Source organism: Cheilinus undulatus, linkage group 13, assembly GCF_018320785.1.
Source record: "Cheilinus undulatus linkage group 13, ASM1832078v1, whole genome shotgun sequence".
Taxonomy (NCBI): Eukaryota; Metazoa; Chordata; class Actinopteri; order Labriformes; family Labridae; genus Cheilinus; species Cheilinus undulatus.
Window position 1 is genome coordinate 29,399,468 of NC_054877.1, and position 23,337 is coordinate 29,422,804.

Genomic DNA, 23,337 nt, shown 5'->3' on the forward strand with positions numbered 1-23,337 from the left:
TGTCGCCAGTACTAGAAATGCTACTAGTCCTAAGGCAGAGGCTACCTTTTCACATATTGTAAATTCATCCTATGACAGTAACTTCTGTGGTAAGACTTCTTTGATCTCTTAGGTTAGCTGGATTGCATCCCACTGGACTGCCTAATGTGAAACTAACTGAACTTAGCACATAAAGTAGGGAAATTTGTCTTTAGTGGATTATTTCTTTATTGTAGCAATGCTTCTTGGCATTAGATTTTATACTGTTGGTAAGCCCGTTGATTTCCCTTTTAAATGGGGCCACATTTGTAAGGAACATGCATTTGTGGGATGAGCAGCAGAGCCGAGTATATAGGTTGTGCCCATAAAAAATGCTTTTGAAAATGGCTTTAGAACCTTCTCCAGACTGATAGATTTCATTACTTTTTCACACAGGGTCAGATAGGTTTGGATTTTTTCCCCTTAATAGCTAAAATGATCATTTAGAAACTACATTTTATATTTACTTGGGTTGTCTTTGGTAGATACTAAAATTGGTTTGATGATCTGAAACATTTAAGTGTGACAAGTATGCAAAAAAAATCAGGAATCAGAAAGGGGGCAAACAGTTCTTCACTGCACTGTATCCTTCCTCCTTTCAAAGTGGTTTAGAGCTTTAATATTCTTCATGATTAAATCATCAAAAGCTTTGTCTTAGACATATAAATAATGGGTATATATCGTAACAAAAACATGTTTTCTTTTTACAGAAAACTGTAACTGTCTTCTACTCATTTCACCACAAGGGGGAAGCATCATAGTCCCAATGCATAAGACAACAAATGAAGTAGGCCATCAAACAGAGATCATAAAAATACACTTTTTAACTTTGGATAAATCGCTGCTACCAAGTTCATCATGCTTAGTCTAGTGAAGGGTCAGAGCAGGGGAGTGCTCATAAAAGCCCTGATGAATAAAAAGAATTCTCCATTTAAATTGGAAGCCCAGATATTCATGTATTTGACATGTAAGCAGTAATAACGAATTATCCTCTACTTCTACTTCTTGCACATTGTGCGTTAATGTCCACTCAACTTCAGGCCTTGAGCTCAGAGAAGAATGTAGTGTTGCAGCATGTGGGGCGCCTGAGCGTCATTGATGGGAGGGGGACTGCTGCAGCAGAAAAACAGCAAAGTCTGCAGTCATTAATATGCAAATATGCAAATGAGAGGGTAATTAAGATTGGGCGTTTGTCAGTGGCTCTTTGATTGCTAATGAATTCAAATCTGCAAGAAAGGGGGAGGGGATGATGAGCTATAAATGAAGCAAAAACACAATAGTAGTGTGCTTTTTCCTCCCAAAAAATGAGCAAGATGTCTGTGAATGTATAGACCCTATCTGTGCTGGATAAACTCTGAGCACATTTTTTTGTTAGCTTTAAAAAGAAGGCAATTGTTCATCAGAGTCTGGAATAAAAACATTATCAAACATTAAAATGCAGTAATTGATTGTGTTAAAATTCTGTTTGAGCACCAACAGAGACAGCAGCTCCAACGAGAGGAAACTGGTGCTGTGAGTTTGTGCCGAGACAATTAACTGTGCACGCCATCACTGAGCTTTCAGCATAGCGGGCTTCAGCCACCACAGGGAGGTGGAGAGATTTCTGCTCATTAAGAGTGATGTACTGACCCCTGTGGAGAGACACGCTCAGGTATCTTGACAGGGGGTGTGCATGTGTGCAGTGGCAGCATGCTGTGTGTCACAAACAGTGTTATTTTCATATTTTTGTCAAACATGGGGGGGGGCTACAGTTCACACACAAGCACACACCGCTGTTATTGCAGTTTCAGTAGTCCCTTGACACTTGTACATCATTCTCTGCTGGCATGTGAAATGAGGATATGTATACAAGGAATAAAAACAAATTTAATGTGAGGAATGGGGGACAACAGCTGCTCTTGTCACCTTACTGCATAATGACTTTCTCACAGCAGTGCAGCTTTGCATATTTCCCAGGCTTTAAACACTTGACCACAACAATGTCACCTTTATTTTCTAGTTTTAAAACACTGAAATATTACTGTTTGGTTGGGAGAAACTTGAAACAAGCTTGCCATAGTTATGTGAACTAAATCCACAAAACTTTGACATACTTTTACATCCAAACTGAGATGTCTGAGCAGCTGATCCCAGGCCTACTCTGCTGTGACAAGCAGTGGAGTACATGAGCGTGTTTCAGAGAGAGGGGGCTGTATTTTTCACAGGAAACAGGAAACCAGAAGTCATAACAGGATGCCCCAGGTTTCTATACTGTACCTGATGCGTGGGTGGCTGTATGGGGGTAACCCATTTACAAAACTATCGTGCTAGAAGAAGAAGAAAGCGTGGGTGGAGAGGAGCTACGCACTTGGGGGTTAGGAAAATGGAGTTTCACTCTAAATATAGCGTTTTCACATCTAACCATAAAACCTTGATGATGTTTTGCCGCCATGCTGTTTGTCCTACTTTTGAAAAGTCTTCATTGTTTGATGTTTGCTGTAGAGCTGTGATATGATCACTTCCATGGCAAATACTTGCACCATCTTTCCTCAGGTGTACTCAGTGAATCTGTGACATGACACCAGTTTTGTCACAATGAGGTTGATCACTACACTTACTGAAGTCTTCTTACTCTGCTGGAAAAATATAAAAATGAGTTGTATGATTATCATCATACTCATTTAACCAAATTTCAAAATGCAGTACAGAGTATGTGTCTGTTTCAGTGACTTTGTGTTGTAAGCTGTGGTGCATTTTTTCCACATTTATGTTTAGATCTGAGAGGTTTGATCACCAGTCTTAAGCTGGGTTAATGGCACACAGATTTTAGCTTTGGTTGCATGTGTGCAATGCATGCTCAACATGTGTGCAGGGGGTGTGCGAACCACAAAGTGGATAGCTGAGTTTTCTCGTAAAGGCCAGCACAGATGTTATTTAGGTTGTTTCCCCTAAAACCAGTTGAGGTTTTCTTTAGAATCTCTCAAAACAAAACATTAACTGCAGCCTTGTTTACATAACCACCAAGGTAAAAACCCATAAAAAAAAAAGCATCTGGGCTCTTTTTGGGAGATAGATGCTGATTCATGCTGTTAATGTAGCCGTTTAATTCTTGTTCCATTGATAAAACTTGAGATTAGCTGTGCATCACATTTTATTCTTCTAATTCATTTCTTTTTCAGTATAAACTGAAGGCTAGGAATTTGCATCTTGCTTTGTACATAAAGCATCCATAACCTGCATTTGTTTCATCCTCCCCTTAAAACTATAAACCAAAATCGAGAGACAAAATGAGATACGTTTCAAACATGAGAGACCTAATACAAGTTTAATAATAATTTATTTGGCAAATTCCAATAAAAGAAATGTGCAAATGCCAGGAATAGGCTACCCCCCTATGGAGTATAGACACTAGTGGTGGTGTTGATGAGGGATGCAGGATCAGGGATGAGAAGCTGGACTAGGTAATAAGGTGGCTTGGAAGAGGACACAGGTATGCAGGATGAAGTAAGCAGATGACCTGGGACTAGATGCTGATGAACTGTATGGAGGTGGCTAGGGTGGAGGAGGGTTGTAGCGTCCACATTGAAATTACAGGCTGACTCTGAAAGACAGCATAAAAGATTCAAAATATGACAGGGGCGTGATGATTGGCCAAACTAGTTTGTGGCAGAAGCTGATTAGCTAGTACGTAATAGAGAGAACACCTGTAAGCAGCTAATCAGAGTAGGAAAAGAGAAGAGTGGAAGAAGGGAGAAATGTAAACAAGTGGGGATTAATAAATGTCTAGAAACATTCTTCCTGCTTGAGCTCCATTTAAAATGTTAAAATGCATAAACTGTCACCATGCACAGGCCTGTATGATTGCTTTAAAAGAACTGGTTTGTGTTCGTATACATTTGAAATTACACTGTTTTTGTATTGTACTTAAATTTGACATAAAGTGATATTGTGCATACATTATAATGGTTGAAAATGCATAAAAGGTCTGAAAGAAATATGTTTTCACATTTTTAATTTGCCCGTTATAGACTTATAACAATATATATGTATGTATTTCCGTTTCTCTGACAAAAAAATACGTTTTTATCAATGAAGACAAGAGCAAGCAAAAATGGAGGAATAAAATCTGAAGGATGAATAAACTGTTATTCTGTGAAAATGTCTTCATTGTTACATGAAATGCTGAATAAAACGGTCATCCATTTATATTGTGTAATTAATTAAGATAGCCCTCTTAATTTAACCCATCTTGTAAAAAAATGTTGACATTCTCCCCGTTAAGACTTAATAAAAACCTATAAATTCCCATCTCTCTCTCTTTCTCTCTCTCTCTCTCTGACATACAATACACATACACGTGCACGCGGACTTTTGTAGCTTAAAGCGAAATTAGAGTGCATAAAGCCCGTAGGCAAAATGAGACTGCCCTAAGGTCTATGATGAAACATATTTGGCCTTTCTACATGCCCATCAAATTTTCGTCGTATCCAATTGGCCCCTCTCTGATATTATCTTCCCATCCTCTGCTGCTCTGCTCTGTTGGGCTTTCCGCTGTCCTCTTCCGCCAGTCGACATAGATCCCCATGAATCGGCGGTACTCCGCTTAGTCTAACTCTCGTTTACCGCCTCTAAGCAGTGGCATTGTGCTATTTAAAAACATCCGCTGCGTGCAGACGAAGGAATTTAGAACCTGCGTCTTTAGGTTGATTTTGTTTTAGTTGACATTGGACCCGCTGATGTTTCAGCGTCCATGTCCTCCCGTAGGCAGTACCGCGGAGTGATACTCCTTTGGAACCGACAATGTGGAGGCTGTTAAAATGTCTACTTGGAAAATGAAATGGTAACAATTTCTTTAACAACACGGAAACGGGAAACTCTAGAGTTATGGTTTGTACCAGAGACGGGTTTGTAGTTTCGTGACAAATTCGACTGCGAGGCGAGGAAGCGGAGGAGTGCTTCATATTGTCTTTGCTCATTTTCATCAAACCCACAGTGCGGACCACGGGGGAAGGATCCTATCCCTAACTTTGTTTTTCTCTCTACTCCAGCCGTTGATTTCCTCCCGTTGGATGCCACACAATTGAATTCAGGTAAACGTTGATTTTAATACACATAAATTACAAGCATATGCATGTGAAACAGAAGTTGTCTGTGACATTACGACGGGAGAAATCATCAAGTTTTAAGCGCATCGTTCAAGTTGTAACCTAGAGCCACAGCCGGGAAAAGTGGGGTCTCGGATTTTCGTCCCTCCGGCCTGAGCGAACTTGCAGTGCTACAACTGAGTACTACCAGCTTATGTATGTGTGCTGGAAAAGACTTCTTTGTTCACTTCAATGGGCTTTAGCGCTACAGCACATTAGCATATTTTCAGACATAGTTAGCTGCCTCGGAATTTAGCTGTCTGTTGCATGAATATATGGGTTTTTAGTAAAGAAATGTAATCGTTATGTGTGAAGCGTTGACGTATCAGACAGACGTTATTTTGTTTCAGCTAACTGTTACGTTCATGGTTTGGCCTTTACACTGCACTAGAGTCCACCTGTTAGGAATTTCAAGAGTTTCACCACTAACGCATTGGCCATTGTTGTCTTAAATAGAACCAACAGAACATTAGTCGAGTTAAATATTTATTAAAAGTTTAATATGGGTTATAACCCCCCCCCCCCCCCCAGCACGCAAACACACACACACGCCACACTCAGCCCCTCTACCAACAACAACCCACCACTGTAAGGAGCAGCAAGGCAGCTACAAAGCTTTATTAAATGTCCCTTCCTTTACTTTGATATGTTTAACAAGACTTTAATTGAAAATGCATTAATTCTCATTTGTTGCGTTTTAACCACTCAAATGAAACTTTGTGTGCCCTAGTCTTTGTGTTCATTAGTGCCCCCCGTTCCCCTCCTCGGCATAAGGGGCAGGCAACAGGTTTTTAGGTCCTTTTAAACGTGCTGTAGGATATTAACTCACAGACGAGGCATGAAAACGCACTCAGGTAACACACTGACTCTTATTTGACTCCAGTATTGAGCTGTTGTGTAGCATTTTGTGTCTTTGAACTTTATTTTCCCAAATGGGCAGAGCGAAGGTGGGGGTGTTCAAGACGAGCGTATGCAACTTCCATTTGTTAGGAGGGGCCAAACACTTCTCCCCCATTTTGACCTCAGCTCAACGACAGACTGAAACGTCCAAATTATGTAGTGGACAAATATTTTGTCTCGTTTTTCTGTATTGACACATTTTTCACTTACTAATAATTGTGTAATTGATACCCGTATTATAAATATAAACATTTGTGTTGTGAGATGTTAGCATCCTTCGTGTCTGACTACAGCTATTTGGTTTACTTTTATTTTTCCCTTTATTTTTCAAGTTGTTTTTTATATAGTTTGATCAAAATTGTAAGATTGTATTCAAAACTTACAGGACTGTCACAGGTTTGATCATCACTCTTGTAATTTAATCAGTATTGTCAAATAAATTATACTCACTGAATCTTTGTTTTTATGTCAAAATAAGCTCAGATGATAAAACCTTTAGTTTTTGTTTTTAATGTATCTATCATATTATTAATCAATGCCCATCATTAGTCATGTTTGAAGAATTATACCCTGCTATTACGTTCATGACTGAAATACTTTTAGTCTTACAATCTTATCATCCATTATCTAGGCTAATTGTTTTGGATCTGAAAAGGTTATTTTTGTAAATTACTACTGAGTATTTTTTATTTAGCTCCTGTATTTCTCACTGTTGATAATACATAAATTTGAATCAGCTTTTATGGGTTTGTTTTTCACTTTCTCATAGCTGAAGTGATCTTTAAACAATCTAGAAGTTATTGTTTGTATTATTGTCACATAAACATCGCCCCACTTTGGTGTCTGTCACAAATTTCTATATTTGATACTTGACATTGCATATAGTTCTGCAGTCTTAGCCATCAGCGCAACAACAACACTGATAATAATGCTGGTACAACATGCTTAATTTAATTGAGTCAAAATTTCTAAAAAAAAGCTTAGACCGGTAGTTTTAGGGTTCAGGTGAAGGATGCTGGAGTGTCTGCATCATTCATGCCCACTACTAATTTATGTTGAAAAGCATGCATCTCAAAATGATGACAGTTCATGTCAGAAGAAAACACTTGAATTTTCTATGAGAAAAATGGCCACAAGACAACCTGCACCAACAAAGATATTTATTTTTTTGTTCCCCCAAGTCTGATTAGTTAACATTTATGAACTAGGCTGCCCAGAAGAGGAGGTCAATTAGAAAAGCTTTCTGGGGTCCAACCTACTGGGGGGCCCATGGAGGTCAGGAAAATCATGGTCCATTGTAAAGTTAAGCTTTGATAACCATATTTCATATTTAACCTGAATAATAACCACTCTTGTCAATTTTATTTACTCATGCTGATGTACAATATAGCCTTTTTCAAAATGCACACTTTTTTAAACAGAATTTTACCTTATTATTGTTGATGTTAACAATGTGACCATTTAGAAAGTAGGCTAATGTCAGACTTCATAGCTAAGACATGATGTGCACAAACATCAGGATGCCAGAGAATAAAGTAGAAGAAACTGAGACAACTGAAAGGGAAAAATAATTAAAGAATAGTAAAATTTGGCACAAATGGCTTAAAAGTGGTAAATGTGGGCAGAAAAAAGTGGTGAAAAGTGATTGAAGAGTGCTAAACATGGGTCAAAAGTGATAATAAAAGATTAGAGAAGGTAAAAGAAAAATGGATAAAACAGGAAATATGGGTTAAGAAAGGAAGGTTTAAAAGTAGAAACAATTGGCCAAAGGTGGCAAGAATGGGTTTAATGTGGAAACATTAAACTCATTCACATTCACAAAGTGAAATAAACTGTTAGCCAGGACGTTAGCACCAATGCTACTGATCCAACACACATGCATACGTGTTATCAATAAATAACAACTGGGGAAGGCCCATTCACTGGGTTTTTCATGGGGACCAGTCAGTTCTGCAGGCAGGCCTGCTTATGACCCTTGGCAAAATCATAACACTTTTACTTTTATATTTTTTTGTGTTTCAATGTCTCTCCGCTGGTTTGTTAAGCAGGACTTAAACTTCAAATTTAGATAGTCAGCACACATAGTCAGAGACTGCTTAAAGTAGGTTGTTGCACCACAGTGACCATTTAACAGCCTGGCATGACGTCGAATCACTTTGCAACGTTTTCACAAGATTTCTTAAAGCAGGTCTGGTTTTTGAGGAGGAGGAAGATGTCTGATCTCTTAGGCTTGAGTACCAACTTCTGCAGTGTGGCCTGTGGCTGAATCTTGTTAGATGTGGGCTCGCAGAGGAATTCTTAGAACTGACTAAACTCTTAAGAGCAGTCTCACAAGAATACAAGACTGGCTTGTTAGTGTTATCAGGTGGGAATTAACTATTCAGGGTTGATTTTGTTCATTCATGAACAATTCCATGGTTCCAAGCGTGGCTCTATAAAAGGCTGACTTGATGCTTTTTTTGTTGTGCATGTCATTGTGATTGTAGTGACTGCTTTTAAGTCATCTACCTGAATCATTATCTAATCTGTTGAACTGATGAGAATTAGATATTAGACCTACGTTGTGATTTTAGTCTAGACATTGTCTGCTGATGTGTGTATTGTAAACGTTCAAGTCAAAAAAAGCAATTTTTTTCCCTTACAGTATCTGTGTTATCGGTTCAGTCTTGTTTTACGCTTGGCAGCCTTCCTTACCTATGGGACACAGCAACAAAACTAGACACAACTTTTACAAGATGCAACAATCCAAGCACTCACACACGTTGAAACATGTCTCCAGTTCAACCATATTATTTGTTTAAGTAAAAGGAAGTCAATATAATGCTGTGGGCTACTAGGTATTTAAATTACTGTTATGTAAAATGCACTTCTAACTTTTTAGTTTGTCCATTTCAAGTGAAAAAAATGTGAATACGTCAAACTGCTTCATTTAAAATTATTAATTTGTATCCCAAACTCATGTTACCCTCCCTCTGTTCTGATTGAATATTTTGTTGAACTCTCAGATTGTATTCCCACTGTATTGTCGCATCTATGAAAAACATTTTGATTCCTAACTGTGGGAATATAAAGTCCTTCTGCTGTGAACTTTTGCTGGTTACAATGATGAACCATGTTTCAGATATACTCACGCTGTTCCCACCTTCACTTAAAGCTGTTTGCTGAGACTGAAAGGCCCAAGTGAACAGCAGCAGAGAATGGCTGCAGTGGAAACCGACAAGGAGCTCAACGACCTGCTGGATTTTAGTGCGGTAAGATGTCTCCAACTATCACTTGCATATAGATCCTATACAGTTGATTATGTTTGTTGAATAGAATGCCATTTTAGTTTTGATTATACTACCTGAACAGTGCAAGAGGGTTTTCAATGGAAGTATTAAGGAATTTCAGGGTGTGCATGACTGGGTCAGTCGGTCACCATTTGAAGGATTGCAGAACTATTACATCAGCCAGATTTTACACAAGACTCGTTTGTTGTGAGTCATTTTAATTTTAGCTGTCACCCAGTCAGTGTAGATTTCCTCATGCTCAGCAAGACAGGATATAGAATTGAGCAGATTTTACCGCCAACTTATAAACCTTTTCACAAGAGAGAAATCTTACAAGGACTTGTGCCGTTTTGTAATCTCTGTCATTTTAGATGTTTGAGCCTCCAGTTTCAAATGGCAAGAACCGGCCAACCACTCTCGGCAGCAGTCAGTTTGGAGGTTCAGGTAAGATAAAAAAAAAAAATGTAACCCATCATCAACTTTGTGTCTTCTCTTACTTTGCCCTCTTTTGAAATTCAAGGACTGATCTGATTCATCTGAATTAAAAAAAAGCAATGCATAGGATTTAACAACAAATAAGAAAACTCTTCACTTCATCCTTCCTCCTCACACCTAAAGCTTGTGTTCAACGGCCCTTAAGGATCTTAGTACCTCCCCTGACAGTCAATCATAGCTGTAAAGGACTGTTAGAGCCTCTCTTTATCGCACTACTCCAACTCCCATTCATTCATTTGTGATGTTTTGAATCATTCATGTTGTTTGGATAGTAAAAGAAAACAAAACATAACCTGCTCTCTATTTATCTTGAATCGTGTTTCATATCACAGTCTATTGAGAGAAAATGTAGGAAAGATTGTCAGTTAGGTTTTATGTTGTGTTGCTCAAGCATCATCTCCTTTACATTTCATCCTCGTCTTGCAGGTGTCCCTTCTCTCACCTTCTCAGCTGTAGCCATTCAATCACTTGAGGACAAAGGCAGATGGGGGTGGGTTGGGGTGATGGGAACTTCTTAGTGAATCTCCTGTGCTTAGCGTTTGACAGTATACTCTCTTGCCCTGCTCTCCAATCTCACATTCATCAAACCAGCCTAAGCTTTACATAGTAAGAGAGAACGCTGACCCTTTTTCCGCTGTTCAAAACAAATGCATAGCTTATAAAAATGTTCCTGTTTGTTTTAAGACTACGCCAATCTGATCCTAATATTGGTCTGATTCTGACTCAGATAGCTAGATCAGGCATCAGTGACCATGGGGCCATTCCTTGAGGCCAATCTGTAGAGTTCAGTTCGATGCTATCCTGAGTTTACATCGAGCATGTGCATGTGCTTCAGCACTGTTTTCAGTTCTCCTATTGGGCCTGTATATGACATGGAGGAAACTAACAACAAAGGCTTAGCGGTTTTTATTAGGGATGCAACTAACGACTATTCCTATAGTCGACTAGTCACCCACCACTGATCATAGCACAGTGCTGTACTACAGGCTAAAGACCTCTACTGACTGAACCAGCAACTTTATTTCAACTGCCATCAAAGAAGTGCTTTCTTTGTTTACTAAGGTGCATGACATTTTAAGAGACAATGCCAGCAAAAGGAGAAAGCATTAAAAGCAAAGTAGTGCATGGCTTCAGCTGTTTTGCACAAAGAGTGCAACTAAGCAAGGGTTCTTTGTGACAGCAGAGGATGGTTGATACTTTTGCAAGTAGTACACAGATAGTTATGTAAATCTAATTCCCAGTCTTGTCTTCACATTGAATTTTATTGGCTATTTTATTTGACACTGGCATTATTACTAGCCTAATACTGTTATATAAATTTACATGTGCATATGCACAATGGTCACATCGCAGGACATGCAGTTTTGGTCACATGACCAAAAGCGTGTCATGCTGCCTTTTCTGTGTTTGATGAAAACCAAAACTTGGAATTTTCAGTTTTGTTTTTTTTTTTTTTTTTACTAATCTACATGAAAAGTCTGTCAGAAAGTCAGAGAACAGAACACTGGGCATGCAGTCTGTATGTCCCTGAGTATACGCTCAGGCTATGAGTGACACTGCCTCTGTCACAGATACACCAGCATAATGCTCCAGGCAGACACTTAATTACACAAAGCACATCTTAAGTATTTTCCTGGCATCTGCTGTACCTTGTCCTGGCTCTCATTATATACAGTCCGGTTATAGCATGGAGATTCCAGTAGGTGTACTCTATGGCTGTAGGTGTGCATTCCGATTTACCTCACTGGGCTGATCATGCAAGTTAGACGTGATTTTGAATGATGTAAGAAATAGTTTATGCTCTCTCTCTCTCTCTCTCTCTCTCTCTCTCTCTCTCTCTCTCTCTCTCTTTAGTCTGTTACTCCTCCTGCTCTGTGTGAGTGTGTATGTTTGAGCTGCTGTCAGGGCTGACACAGTGTAAGATTTTGTAAATCTATAACTGTGTTAAAGACCCAAATAAGAAAAATGTATATCAGCCCAATTTAAAATTTGATTTACTTAAAAAGGCACTAAATTTATCAGGTTGGACTACTTTTTTTAGAACTAAAAAATAGGACAGTTGTGTCCAACCAAGTTCACCCTGGTCAGTGAGTCCTCCCCCCCCCGCGTGTCACGCGTCACAAAGTTGCAGGCTGTTTGTGTTGAAGTGGCACTGCTGGGTGTCTCTGCTCTGCCCTCCCTCACAGCATCAACTCCTGGTCAGTTTACTTCACCTGTCAGCAAATAGGCTGAGTAGTATCTCCTTTTATAATCTCCTTCATGTTAGCGTAGCTTCTCTTACAGACAGACAAGAAAGCAGAGGTTATAAAAGACGATGTCTGTGGGTCATTAAGTCCCGATGAGCGAACATTTTCCCCCTCACCTTCGTAAATAAACACGGCATGCTGTCTGCTTTATGCTCGTAAATGACACGGCACGGGCTGGATCAAGTGATCCTGTTAATAGTTACCGTTGTAAATGAATAAAAACAATGATCTGAGGTTATTTTGTAGGCTGTATGAGTTAAAAGAGTTACCATGCTGGGATCACGGAGATCTTGTGATCAAAGGCAGGCGCACGCTGATTGTCTCTCAATTAATTGTTTTTTGTTTTTTTTTATAGTGCGTGATGAGCCTAAAAATATATTAATGCTTCAGAGGGCTTGTTATGTTCATTTTAGGATCATTTAGACTACCAAACTGGTGCAGTAAGGAACCTGGCTGGTTGGTGCCTGGGTGCGAACTTGGTTGACCAAGTTTTTCTTTGGTTGACTGCAGCCCTACTAAAAATCACAATATTAATGGCAAAAATTGCAATATTACTGTTATCCAATGCTGTTTGCATTAGTTTTTTTGGAAATACCCAAAGCCCAGGTATCTGATCAATATAAGAGCTCAGAAAGTTGGAACAGTACAACACTAGTTTGTTCTTGCTGTGGCAGATCACTTTGCCCTACATAAACATTTCTCCGTCACCATCTCTGGAAGTGAAGTAGGTCTTTCATCTGCCAATAGAAATGAAACAGGATATTGAAGTTAAGATGAAAGACACGATGAGGGTGGAGTACAGGGGGCTCTATTTTTTTCTATTCTCTCGAGGGCCACTTGAATATACTACTTAGAAGGTGTGTGCTGTCAGTAGAAACACACTGATTGTATCGAACCAGCATCTGCTTTTGGCTCATTAGCTTTAAAATGATACTCCACCCAAAATCTCTCCTTTTGTACCAGACTTGTAAGTATCAAACACTTGCATATAGCTACACAATGCCGAGGTAGGTTATGATATAGGGGTGTAAGAGTGTTCCCTGGATGTTGTCCTAGCTTAGCATGAATGACTCACAGCCTTACTAACAAAGTTAAAAATTATGCCTCCCAACATGACTTTTGAGCCTATTTGAGCTTTCTCATTTTCAAGTGATAATTTAAATACTAACAGAGTACGTTTGTGCTATTGGTGAAAAGTTGCTGGACACAGACGCTGTTAAGTAGCGACTATTTAGGGTAAAATCAATCCATTGCTGCTAATTAGAGAATTAGAAAAAAGTTAACTTTATGTTACCATTAAAAACAGACTGTTAATAAATTGTTTTTTAAAAAAATCGTTAACACTGTACCAGGCTGCTTGATCTCTTGATCATGTTCATTTTCACTCAAACTTATCTGACTTAGGAAAGTTTATTTATCTTCACCTTTATACCTTGTGTTATTTATCCTTTCTATTTAATGCCATATTTTATATTGGAGGTGTATTTTTATTTTAAATAAATTCAAAAAAATATAGGATATCTCTAAAAATAATGCATGTTTTTTTTTATTTTCTGCATCAAGTTCACAGTAGGCATGTATTCAAACATGTTATCAACCCATTTGTTATCCCTAGATGTTACGGTAACTCATTAATTAACCAAATAAGAAAACTGAAGAAGATAACTGCTGCTCTCTTTTCAGCTATATCATTCTCCCTCACTTCCAAGGGAATAGTGAGTTGCCTAGTAATTGTCTATAATGAGAAACTATTTTATTAGACTGTTTCTTCGCGTATCTTATCTGTCTGGTGAAAGGTATATGCTGCTGCAAAGAGTTCTTTTTAAGTTATGATTCATTTAAGTTAATTATCAATATTAATCTCTTTATTAGTGATGCACTCATTCCTCCTTTTAACCTCAGTATCTACCAGTATCTGTCCCGTTCATAACCATTATCCACTGACCAAATAGTGTGAATGAACAGATTCCAGTTACCTAAGTTACATGTTGTGTCCAACCAGTTTTATGCTGTCATTTGGTAAATCTAGCTGAATCAAAAAAAGAGATTTATTTTCTGGGCATAAGAAGTGACCAGCTAGACAAACTTATCTATTTTCATGGTCAAACGTGATGGAATATAAGGAGTATTACACCACATGCAGTAATTAAAAAAGCATCAGCTAAATTTTTACTTTAAACATTGGTGTCAGTCCTAATTGTTACAATTGTGCATCTCTTCTTCTTTTATTTCCTGCAAAGTGATACGTCTGATGGCAGGTCAAACTTGTTATTAACATGCTCTCATGCTGGTTTTATTATAAATGTATAGATTCAAAAATAAGAATGTTACAGGAATATCAGTTTGATCATATTTAAGGTATAGTAAGGACCTATAGGTGATGTTGAGTAAAGTTACTTTCAGGCTTTAGGAGCAGCTGTTAAATGATCCGGGTTTATCCTCCTGTGTTTCAAAGTTTTTTGTCTCTTTTGATGGACATCTGACAACCACACTGTCGACTCCTTAGCCTGTGTCACTATGGCATCAAGTATTTATGTTTCTGTGCGTAAGGCACACAACAGCTTTTGTTCATCTGTGATCGACTCTTAGTCAGTTATTAGTGATTTACATTGACTGAGCATGGTTAGGTATGTTAATGAGTGCATTTTTTTCCTAGAAAGGCTGGGCAGATGAATTTACTGTTGTTCTTCAAGTCATCTCTTATAATCAATTATTTCCTGTCATTTTCACAATTCTACATGCATTTTGTAATTTCACAAAAAGTAGAATTCTAAAATGTAGCACTGCTGGATAGTGAAGTGACGTATCAGACTAAATGTCAGGTAAACTTTTTTGTTCTGGTTACTTGAAAAGAATCTGTGCTTTCCCTGCAACTGTTGCCAAATGTTCCCAAGTGCTAGGTTATAGTGGGCTCAGGTTAGGTCGCTTTAAAAAAAAAAAATAGAGTGTAACCTAGAAGTACTGTTTTGTAAAGTGCTCTGAAATTGCAGCATATATTTGGTTAGGAGAAAAAAGATTGAGCTATCGATTGCTCATGTGATGGCTGTCAAAGAACTGTAAATGAGAAGTGCACTCCTGCTATTAATGAAACAGCTGTCACATGATGCCGTTTTTTTCTTGTGGTTGAGGTTTTGGAAATGTGAGGGTTTAATGTGAAGCTATGGGGAGCCTTTCTTTTAGAGCAGCCATTAATGATAATGTCTCAGTGTCCATCCAGTCTCCTTTCTTGTCAGTTAAAGTTGTGTGCACTTTCATTTTTTTGGTATGTGGAAACTGAGATTTCTAAAATTTATTTTTAAACTTTCATAAGGGCTGAAGTGTAAGATGGGGAAGTTTCAAATTTGCATAAAATGCTCTGTATTCAAAACAGATGTATTTCTGAACAACAAGTTGTTTTTCTGTTTGGAGTCTGAATTCTTAGCACATGCTGGTGAATTATGTGTTATTTAACACAGGGCCAGAGTCAGGAGCTTCAAATGTAACTTATATTGGTTAGTGGCTGAGAGCACACTTGCGTTTGAGAAGTCTGATGACTCACAGGTTAAAACAACCAAACCTGTGTTATTGTACATTGTTCACTATTTCATTAACAGTCTTCAATCTCTTGAGATTTAACCTGACATCATGCTTTGTGTCTGCGTGACTCACTTTGCTAGGGGAAGGAAGAAGGTGTGTAGACAAAGAGGCACATGCAGTTATAGGTGCCTGGGGCAGTGTTCCTGTAAAAACCAAGGCTCGTCTGCAAGTTGGGTCAATGTATGTGCCAGAGTTTTGCTCATGAAGCTGATGACTCAGGCTGGCTGTCTGTTCCCAGTATCTCTTCCTGTGTAATTATAGACTAGCCATGCTTAAAGGGGCGTTGCATGCTGGGAGGAGAAGTGCATTGGGGTTCACCGGAGAATTTGTCTGATGTTACTCACCCTTTTCTTCATTTTCTTAAAATCTTTTTGGTCCTGCTAGTCCGTCTGAGTAGATCACTACTCATCGTTTCCTATTGGTTTTGGTAATTGTTGTGTCACTAATGGAAATCCTGCTCCTAATAATGGTCTCCTAATAATATGACCACCTAATAATGACATTTCTATGAAATTTTGGCAATAAAATGTGATTAATATCCATACCTACCTGTTCTACCTGTTAAAGCGCTTCTTATTTCTTCTTCTTGTTTCTTACTGATGTGTAATATCCAGTACAGCAAAGATGGCCAGTGCATGTAAAATCAAACTACCATTATTGGAGCCTAAATCATAGAAAACCTCCAGGCGATGGTGAAGAAGAATAACCAAACTTTCATGACAATTTAATTTTAAGAAATACATTTGAAAACATTAAATTAGATATTTTGCTCACGTTTAGATTTTTGTTAAGCTTTCCATATTGTATATAACAAGACAGTGATCTTGATCTATCTTGCAGTTTTTGATCATATTGAATAAGTAAATACAGACTCAGTGGTCCTTGAGTATAACTCAGTTTTTTTTTTTTTGCGTTATTCTTCAGGATCCTCATCAAACAACGAGGGAAAATCAATTTTAAAAAGTCATTTAAAAATGATGTTCTTGTATTTGGGAAAATCAGAGTCACATTCTGTCATCTGTTTTAAGTTTAACGAGAAGGCTGACTGTTTAATGTGTTTGAGTAAGGAAACATATTTATATAACCACATGAAAGCAATTTTCAAGAAAACAACCTCAAGGGGGTCTTATGTTTCGCAATTTGGAGGGGAAAACCCATCAAATCTAGGTTTTCTTTAACCACACTGACCTGGTACACAAAGTGACCTGAGCAAGTAAAAAATGCCAGCTTCACATCTGGACACATATGGCATTTTTAAGGGCAGGTACCTGTTGCGCACTGGCTGATTTGCGGTCACTTCTCCGCTCCCCCGGATGCAGCTGAGCTTTTGAAACAGAGGCATCAAAGTGAACTAATGTCACATTAAAACTGAAGTATTGTTCATGTGAACAATGTGAGGCAGGCCGTCACTCATGGAAGGCAACAATGCTGCGGTGCCACGTTCACATCAATCCACTTTATAGCACAACATTGTATGTTTAGCTTAACGCTATGTTGTGGTGATTGTAACCTGTTAAGACCTTTGTGATACACAAGATGTCTGCATGTTTGTCACTTTAATGGTTGAAACCAATATAGATTTGTTCATAGTTGGAATTGATCATCAAACTACTATGCTGGAAATACATCCACTGAATCAAAAAAAAATTGGCTTTTGCATGAAAATTACAAAGTGTGTACACATGCATGAAAGCAGTCCTGAAAAATCTGGCAGCTTTGAATATCTATCTTCTTATCATTATTAATGAAGTGGTAATAATTGATAAGATTAACATGCACAAATTCTTAAAATTAGACACAATAAAAATAACAATATAAGAAACAACATACACAAAATCAAATAAACATAAAATCAGTCCAGAGCTCAGACTGAAACGGAACACACTACCAAGTAATGCAAAGTGCGATGTAAAGATGTGCAAATGAGCAATAATAGTAAGAATATTAAGGTAAATTCATATCTCTTTCAATGATTTAAATACTTACCAGTTTATCTTAAGTCCGCTCTCCCATGTCTTAAACATCTATTCCATAATTCCTTCCTCTCAGGTGTGAATAAACGTCTCATCATTTCCTCTACACAATCCACTGATTCTATCAGATTAGTGTCTGGATCCCTATATAGCACCTTTTAATTCTGCACCTTAACACATGGAAAAGAGAATCATACATGTTAGATGTGGAGATTGCTGCTGTGGGCTGCATGTACTGGTCCATGTGTGGGGTCAGGGGTGATGCCTCCTTATTTACGTTGTGTTTTACAATACTTACTTCTGCTAAAAGGAGAGAAAATACCACATGGTCCTGTCTCGCTAATTAGCTTGGACTCATTTCTGATTTCTGATATGCTACATGATTTTGGGTGTTTATGATAAAGGTGGGACAGCTTTGATGCAGAAGCTTCCATTGTTTGTTTTCACAGATTTTATATGGTAAAATTTTGTATAAGCACTGATTACATGCTTGTTTAAGTTCAGTCCTAAGATAAATACTTGATAGTCTGTTATTTTATTTAACTGTTGCAACTAATCTACATTTGAACATGACTGTAAATTAGTCACAATCACAAAACTTGGAATTGGAGCCTTTTCCTTTCCGCTCTGCTACTGATGGCTCTCAGTGGAAACCGGTGGTTCATGCATTTTCTTTATCGTCTATGATTGACGTGCAGAGTGACAGTCAGCCATAGAGAAGGGACAAGACATTGTCTCCTTCATCTCTTATTCTGCTGGTGTCGTGCGTATAGATCACAGTTGTCACGGCAATCTAGCAGCTCTCAGCGCTGTGGACCCATCATTCTGTTCTACTGCTGATCCTGTCATGATTCTAGCCTGCCTCTACCCCCCTTCACCCTCCCCTCTCCGTTTTTTAATTAGACAACAAAACAAAAATATGAATATTCATAGGGCTGAGCTTCATTAATATGCACAATTATGCAAATCAGTACACAATTAAGCCTCAGCTTTTCCCCAGAGATGTTGTGTTGCAGTATGAGAGGAGATTGAGAAAGAAAGGGGACGGGCAAAAATTTCTGCTTCACCAATCTTTAAAATCACTCCTTGCAAACACATTCACCTCTCTGAAAGCTCTCTGCATTTAGGCGAAGGTGTAGGCCAAATGGGAGAGAAAGATGGGCGATGAATGACTGTTGCCATGGAAAATGTAAAGGAGAGTGGGAGAATGAAGAATGTCGACAATGATTCTGGGAGTCTCATACGGGTGTTAATTATTCAAACTTCCTACAGCTCATATCCACGCTATGTGACAGCGCTGTCAGTATGCTGTCACTATGTGAGCTGTGAAGTGAAGCTCTTCAATGGGGGTTACTTTGAGCAGCCTGAAAAACCTGTAACAAAGCAGGTCAAATTTGTCTACTCTGAAGTTAGACTTAGTTTTGCAAAAGCTAACTGTAAATGTTGGCAAATATATCTTCATCCCAAAGGCTAAAATGCCTAACCCAGTCTTTTGTGTTCCAGGTTTGGATGAGAGGAGTGGGTCCAGTCCCTGGGGGCCAGGACAACAGAACAGTCCGTCTTTCAACCAGGGAAGGGTACGTTTTGTTACTATTGTCATCATTTCATGTGGCAATGAAGATGTCATTCCATAAAGCTTGAGAGAGATGTAACATAATGGGTTAATGATTTCATCAATGCTGCTCTCACACACAGACATAATTTTAACTGCACATTTTTCAGCCTAAGTTTCAAAAACTGACACTGCAGCAGTCTCATCACAGGTTTGAAACCTGAATCTGCCTTTTAATTTTTCAACATGTCTGTGATGTGACTGGTTTTTGAGGGTTGTTTTATAGGGGGGTTGTTGAAAAGTATTTTACATGTGAAAAATATGATGGTACGTATCAATTGTACTCAATATAAAGATTAGCTTTCCTGAGGAAAAAAACAACAGCTCAGTCACAAGCATCCCTTTGTCTCATTAATCATTACATTAATCTCTTATGGTTGGTTTAAAGTTTTAGGCTGTAGTAGATGAATTAAAACTAAAAACAGATCAACTTTGTATCTACATTATAAATCATATCAAACAAATTCCCCTTTTAAGGATGTTGTGGTGATTCAGACCCATTGTACAGGCAAAACCTCACTATATGTCCTCTTAGATATCTTAAACAGGTTTATGGATAGAGATTAGAGAGAGGAAACTGCATTATTCATATACAAAATATAAGAGCAGCGAGTCCATAAAGCAAAAACAAAATGATGTTGTTATGTATAGTGATGACTGTAGCTATGCCACATGAAAGTGAATTGTATTCCTCAGGAGAGATGAGAATATATCGTAAATTTGGATTAGGGATGTTATTAACCAAGTTATTTAAAATGAGCATCATTTGAAAATCTTTAAAAATTTGTCAATTGAAAATTAATACATGATTTGTCTTCTGTTTCCTCTCAGGGTTATGGAGAGGAAGGCCTTTACAGTGAACAGGAAGGCATGGCCTCTGCACCTATATTTGGATCAGGGATTGTTGGTAAGGTTTGAATTGAACTAGCAGTAGAAGCACAGTCACCACAGCTGTCATATGGTCTCTTTTTTTATAAAAACCAAAGTGAATCATAGAAATTTTAGGGTAATGTTCCTAATTACAGGACCCAATGAAGGGCAAACTTGCCGACCGACATACACAGGTTTATTTCAGGGGACTGTGTGAGTGAGCCAGAACAATAGGCTGTTTGTTTGAGAGAGCAGCCGCTCACCGGTTAGACACTAATGTACCATGTTAGGGCGAACCATATTTATGCTTAGGTGGCAGTGGATGAAGGGAGCAGGGAAATCAGGGAGGATGTGGAGGATGGGTTTGTTCTGTGCAGGAGGGGGTTGGGGGGTGTAAAGGGCACCCATGCACAAACAAGGCATTCCCCTGGGACTACGATGGGCTATAGCTCTGTTCTGTTTAACTGTCAGGGGAGGGGACTGAGGTTGGGCACAATTGCCCCTGAACCATTTATAATGGGCCAATTTGTTGTTGTTTTGCTGTCTGCAGCCATAAATACCACACATCATCATATAGACTCACATAGCAGATGGGAGGCACCCACATGGAGGATGAAGAGTAGCCAAATTTAATATTGACATAAAGGCCCAATTTTTACATCACGGTTTGATTAAGTATTCTTATCTCAAAACAGGGAAGGTTGAGCGAGGACCATACTCGTCATTTCCAACTCAGGTAAATCAGTCACAACAGCTGCTATTTTCCCTCCTCCACTTGAGCTCTTTTATGCTCTGTTAGTTTTCTTTTCCTGTTTGATTTTGAAATAGCTCCTATTCCTTTTTTATTTTTTTAACTAAAGTGTAAAACTTGTTGAATTTATGCTTTATTTCACCCCATTTTAGCCAGGTTTTATGCCCAGTGAGATACCCATGACCAGCCCCAACACCCTCTCCCCATCTGGCATGAAGTCCAACTCCCAGTTTTATTCTTCGTACGAGGGAAGCAACCCTCGGCGGAGACCATCACAGGATCCCATTGGTAAGATTGTAAAGAACTAGGATAACCATCAAAGTTTATATTTCAGAGATAAAGTTTTCTGTGTTATGATTTATTTTTAAGTCAATGTGTATAATCACTTCTCCTGCTGAGGTTTTAAAAAGTGCTTGAGAAAATCTCACTTCTGTTTAGTTAAAGAGCGTAATCGCTGCACTCTCAAAGATGAAAGTCAATGAACAACTTCAGACTAGAATACCTTTTGATGAGGCAGTAATGAGTAGTCACAAGACAGATGGATGGATTGGTTCAGAGGGACTTCAGATGAGAGAGGGCTGCATTAATGAAATCCCTCATTGGTGCTTGTACCTTTATTTATGCAATACGTGAACATCTTTGTGTTTGTTAGTATGCTTATGTGAGTTTGGTCTGTTTTCTTCCCCTCAGAATCGCAGCCAAAAAAGATCAGGAAGGTGCCCCCTGGCCTGCCCTCCTCGGTGAGTACTAGCAGCCACAAATGTTGGAGCTCTGAACCGTACACCTCAGTCAGTCCATGGGAGTCCATGTTTTTATGTTTCACGCCCATTTTCACATTCCATTTGGCAGCTTGACCCTTTTCTTGGCTTGCAAAGCGGTAAAATCTCTTCTATACAGGACATCCAGCTCTTACAGCTGTGTATCTGCTCCACTGAAGTAAAAAAAGAAAAGGAGGGGGAAAAGCCACTCATTCACCCAGTCACTCGTTTGCAGCATGTATTTATAGTGTGTCGTATTTGTAGGTCCTTTACTTTATGGCCACATTTCTCTCTCTCTGCCAAGTGTACTCGTCAGCACACTGAAGGGAATTCATCCTGGGGTTTGATGGTTCTTACTCCACCTCATTTTTTCCCTCCTACTCTCGCTCTCTGGGCACCCCATTTCCTCCCCCTCTTCCTCCTCTTCTCTTACCCCCCCCCCCCCCCTTCCCGCCGCCTCCCTCCCCTTTCTCTCTCTCTCTCTCTCTCCCTCCCCCATCCCTCTATCCCAGCTGCCAGTGGAGTTGGCTGCCATCCAGGATTCGGCAGATGGTTCAGTAATTAGGAGTGCATCTCTCCGTTCCCTCTTCTCCTCTCCCCTCTTTTCCCTCTCTTTTTTCTCTCTGTTTAATCAAATTACAGAAGAAAAGTTCAGTCCTTTTGGGTTTGAGTTTTGCAGACACAGTTTGATACTTGCTTTTTGCCTCGAATAGTCTTGATTCAGAAAGATATGGTGGTTCAGAACATTGGTTCCTTTATACCCATTATACTAGGCTCCCAATCCAACTGCATCTGCTATTGTGAGGCAATGTTGTCCTGTGTTAAAGAGTGTGAATTATGTATCTGTAAACCATTCAGTGTGTTTCTGTTTAAAAGGATGATAATGTAAAAGCCCTACAGAGATCGGAGATGGAGCTCAATGAAATCAGTGGCACTGCACATTCACAATATAATGCTCAGTACTCCAGTCAGCAGACATGTTGCAACAGCCTGTTTATTGAATTAAGCAGTAAAGCCAGGTAGTAAAAATCAACTGCAGCCTGAGAAAGAACTTTAAGGAGCTGGGTTTTTTTTGTAAATACCTTTTTTAGTTTAAATTCTAAAATTCAATGCATTTGTGATTCCAGTCCAGTCTTTATACAGGAATTTCCAGAAAGCTTTCTGCTAAGAAAGATAACATGAAAAGTATGTTCTGCCTTTGTGAATTTCAAGTTAGAAAGGCAATGCAAGTTTTTACAGTAATAAAGCGGCTTGTAATGAAGTTTTAAAGCTGAGCAGTTTTGTCCTTGGTTGTCTATTTATCTTTTGTAGGTTTATGCATCGGCGTCAGGAGAGGATTTCAACAGGGACAACGCTGGCTACCCTACCTCCAAGGCAGGAAATGTCTACCCACCACCGTTTTACATGCAAGGTCAGTCCAAGCGAGACTCCCTCCAGATTCTGCTCCTGTCCCTTGTGTGGGGTTGAGCATTTCAGTATTACTGGTCAGGGACACTTGTTGATTCTCAGTGTTGTTAAATATTCAACACATTGATACAGGTAACAGTGAACTGAACTTCTGTTTTATAATAAGAATGATTGTGAAACTCGCTGCTTATGGAAGTGCAGATGAAACTACAAGCTTTAGCCATATGTCACTTAACACCCTGTGGTGCGCGGGTGCTGAATAGTGCATCACAATTGAATGAAGTCATCACAGTAATGTGACATGTCTCATATGTGGCCTTCATTGTCTTCTCATCTCCT

General features: G+C 38.9%; 1 protein-coding gene across 6 annotated transcripts in view; it reads left to right on the top strand.

The window, feature by feature from the left end:
- The first annotated feature begins 4,579 nt into the window (after positions 1 to 4,579).
- tcf3a (transcription factor 3a) overlaps positions 4,580 to 23,337 on the top strand; it is a 30,285-nt gene continuing 11,527 nt past the window's right edge. For 2 of the 6 annotated variants that reach the window (XM_041803489.1, XM_041803483.1), the window contains exons 1-9: positions 4,580 to 5,087; positions 9,196 to 9,292; positions 9,682 to 9,754; positions 19,104 to 19,177; positions 20,044 to 20,119; positions 20,778 to 20,818; positions 20,986 to 21,121; positions 21,524 to 21,573; positions 22,903 to 23,002. In XM_041803489.1, the coding sequence (XP_041659423.1) occupies positions 9,239 to 9,292; positions 9,682 to 9,754; positions 19,104 to 19,177; positions 20,044 to 20,119; positions 20,778 to 20,818; positions 20,986 to 21,121; positions 21,524 to 21,573; positions 22,903 to 23,002 (604 nt within the window). In that variant the 5' untranslated portion in view covers positions 4,580 to 5,087; positions 9,196 to 9,238. The remainder of the gene's footprint in view (positions 5,088 to 9,195; positions 9,293 to 9,681; positions 9,755 to 19,103; positions 19,178 to 20,043; positions 20,120 to 20,777; positions 20,819 to 20,985; positions 21,122 to 21,523; positions 21,574 to 22,902; positions 23,003 to 23,337) is intronic. The other 4 variants (XM_041803485.1, XM_041803488.1, XM_041803484.1 and 1 more) reach the window with 4 other exon arrangements.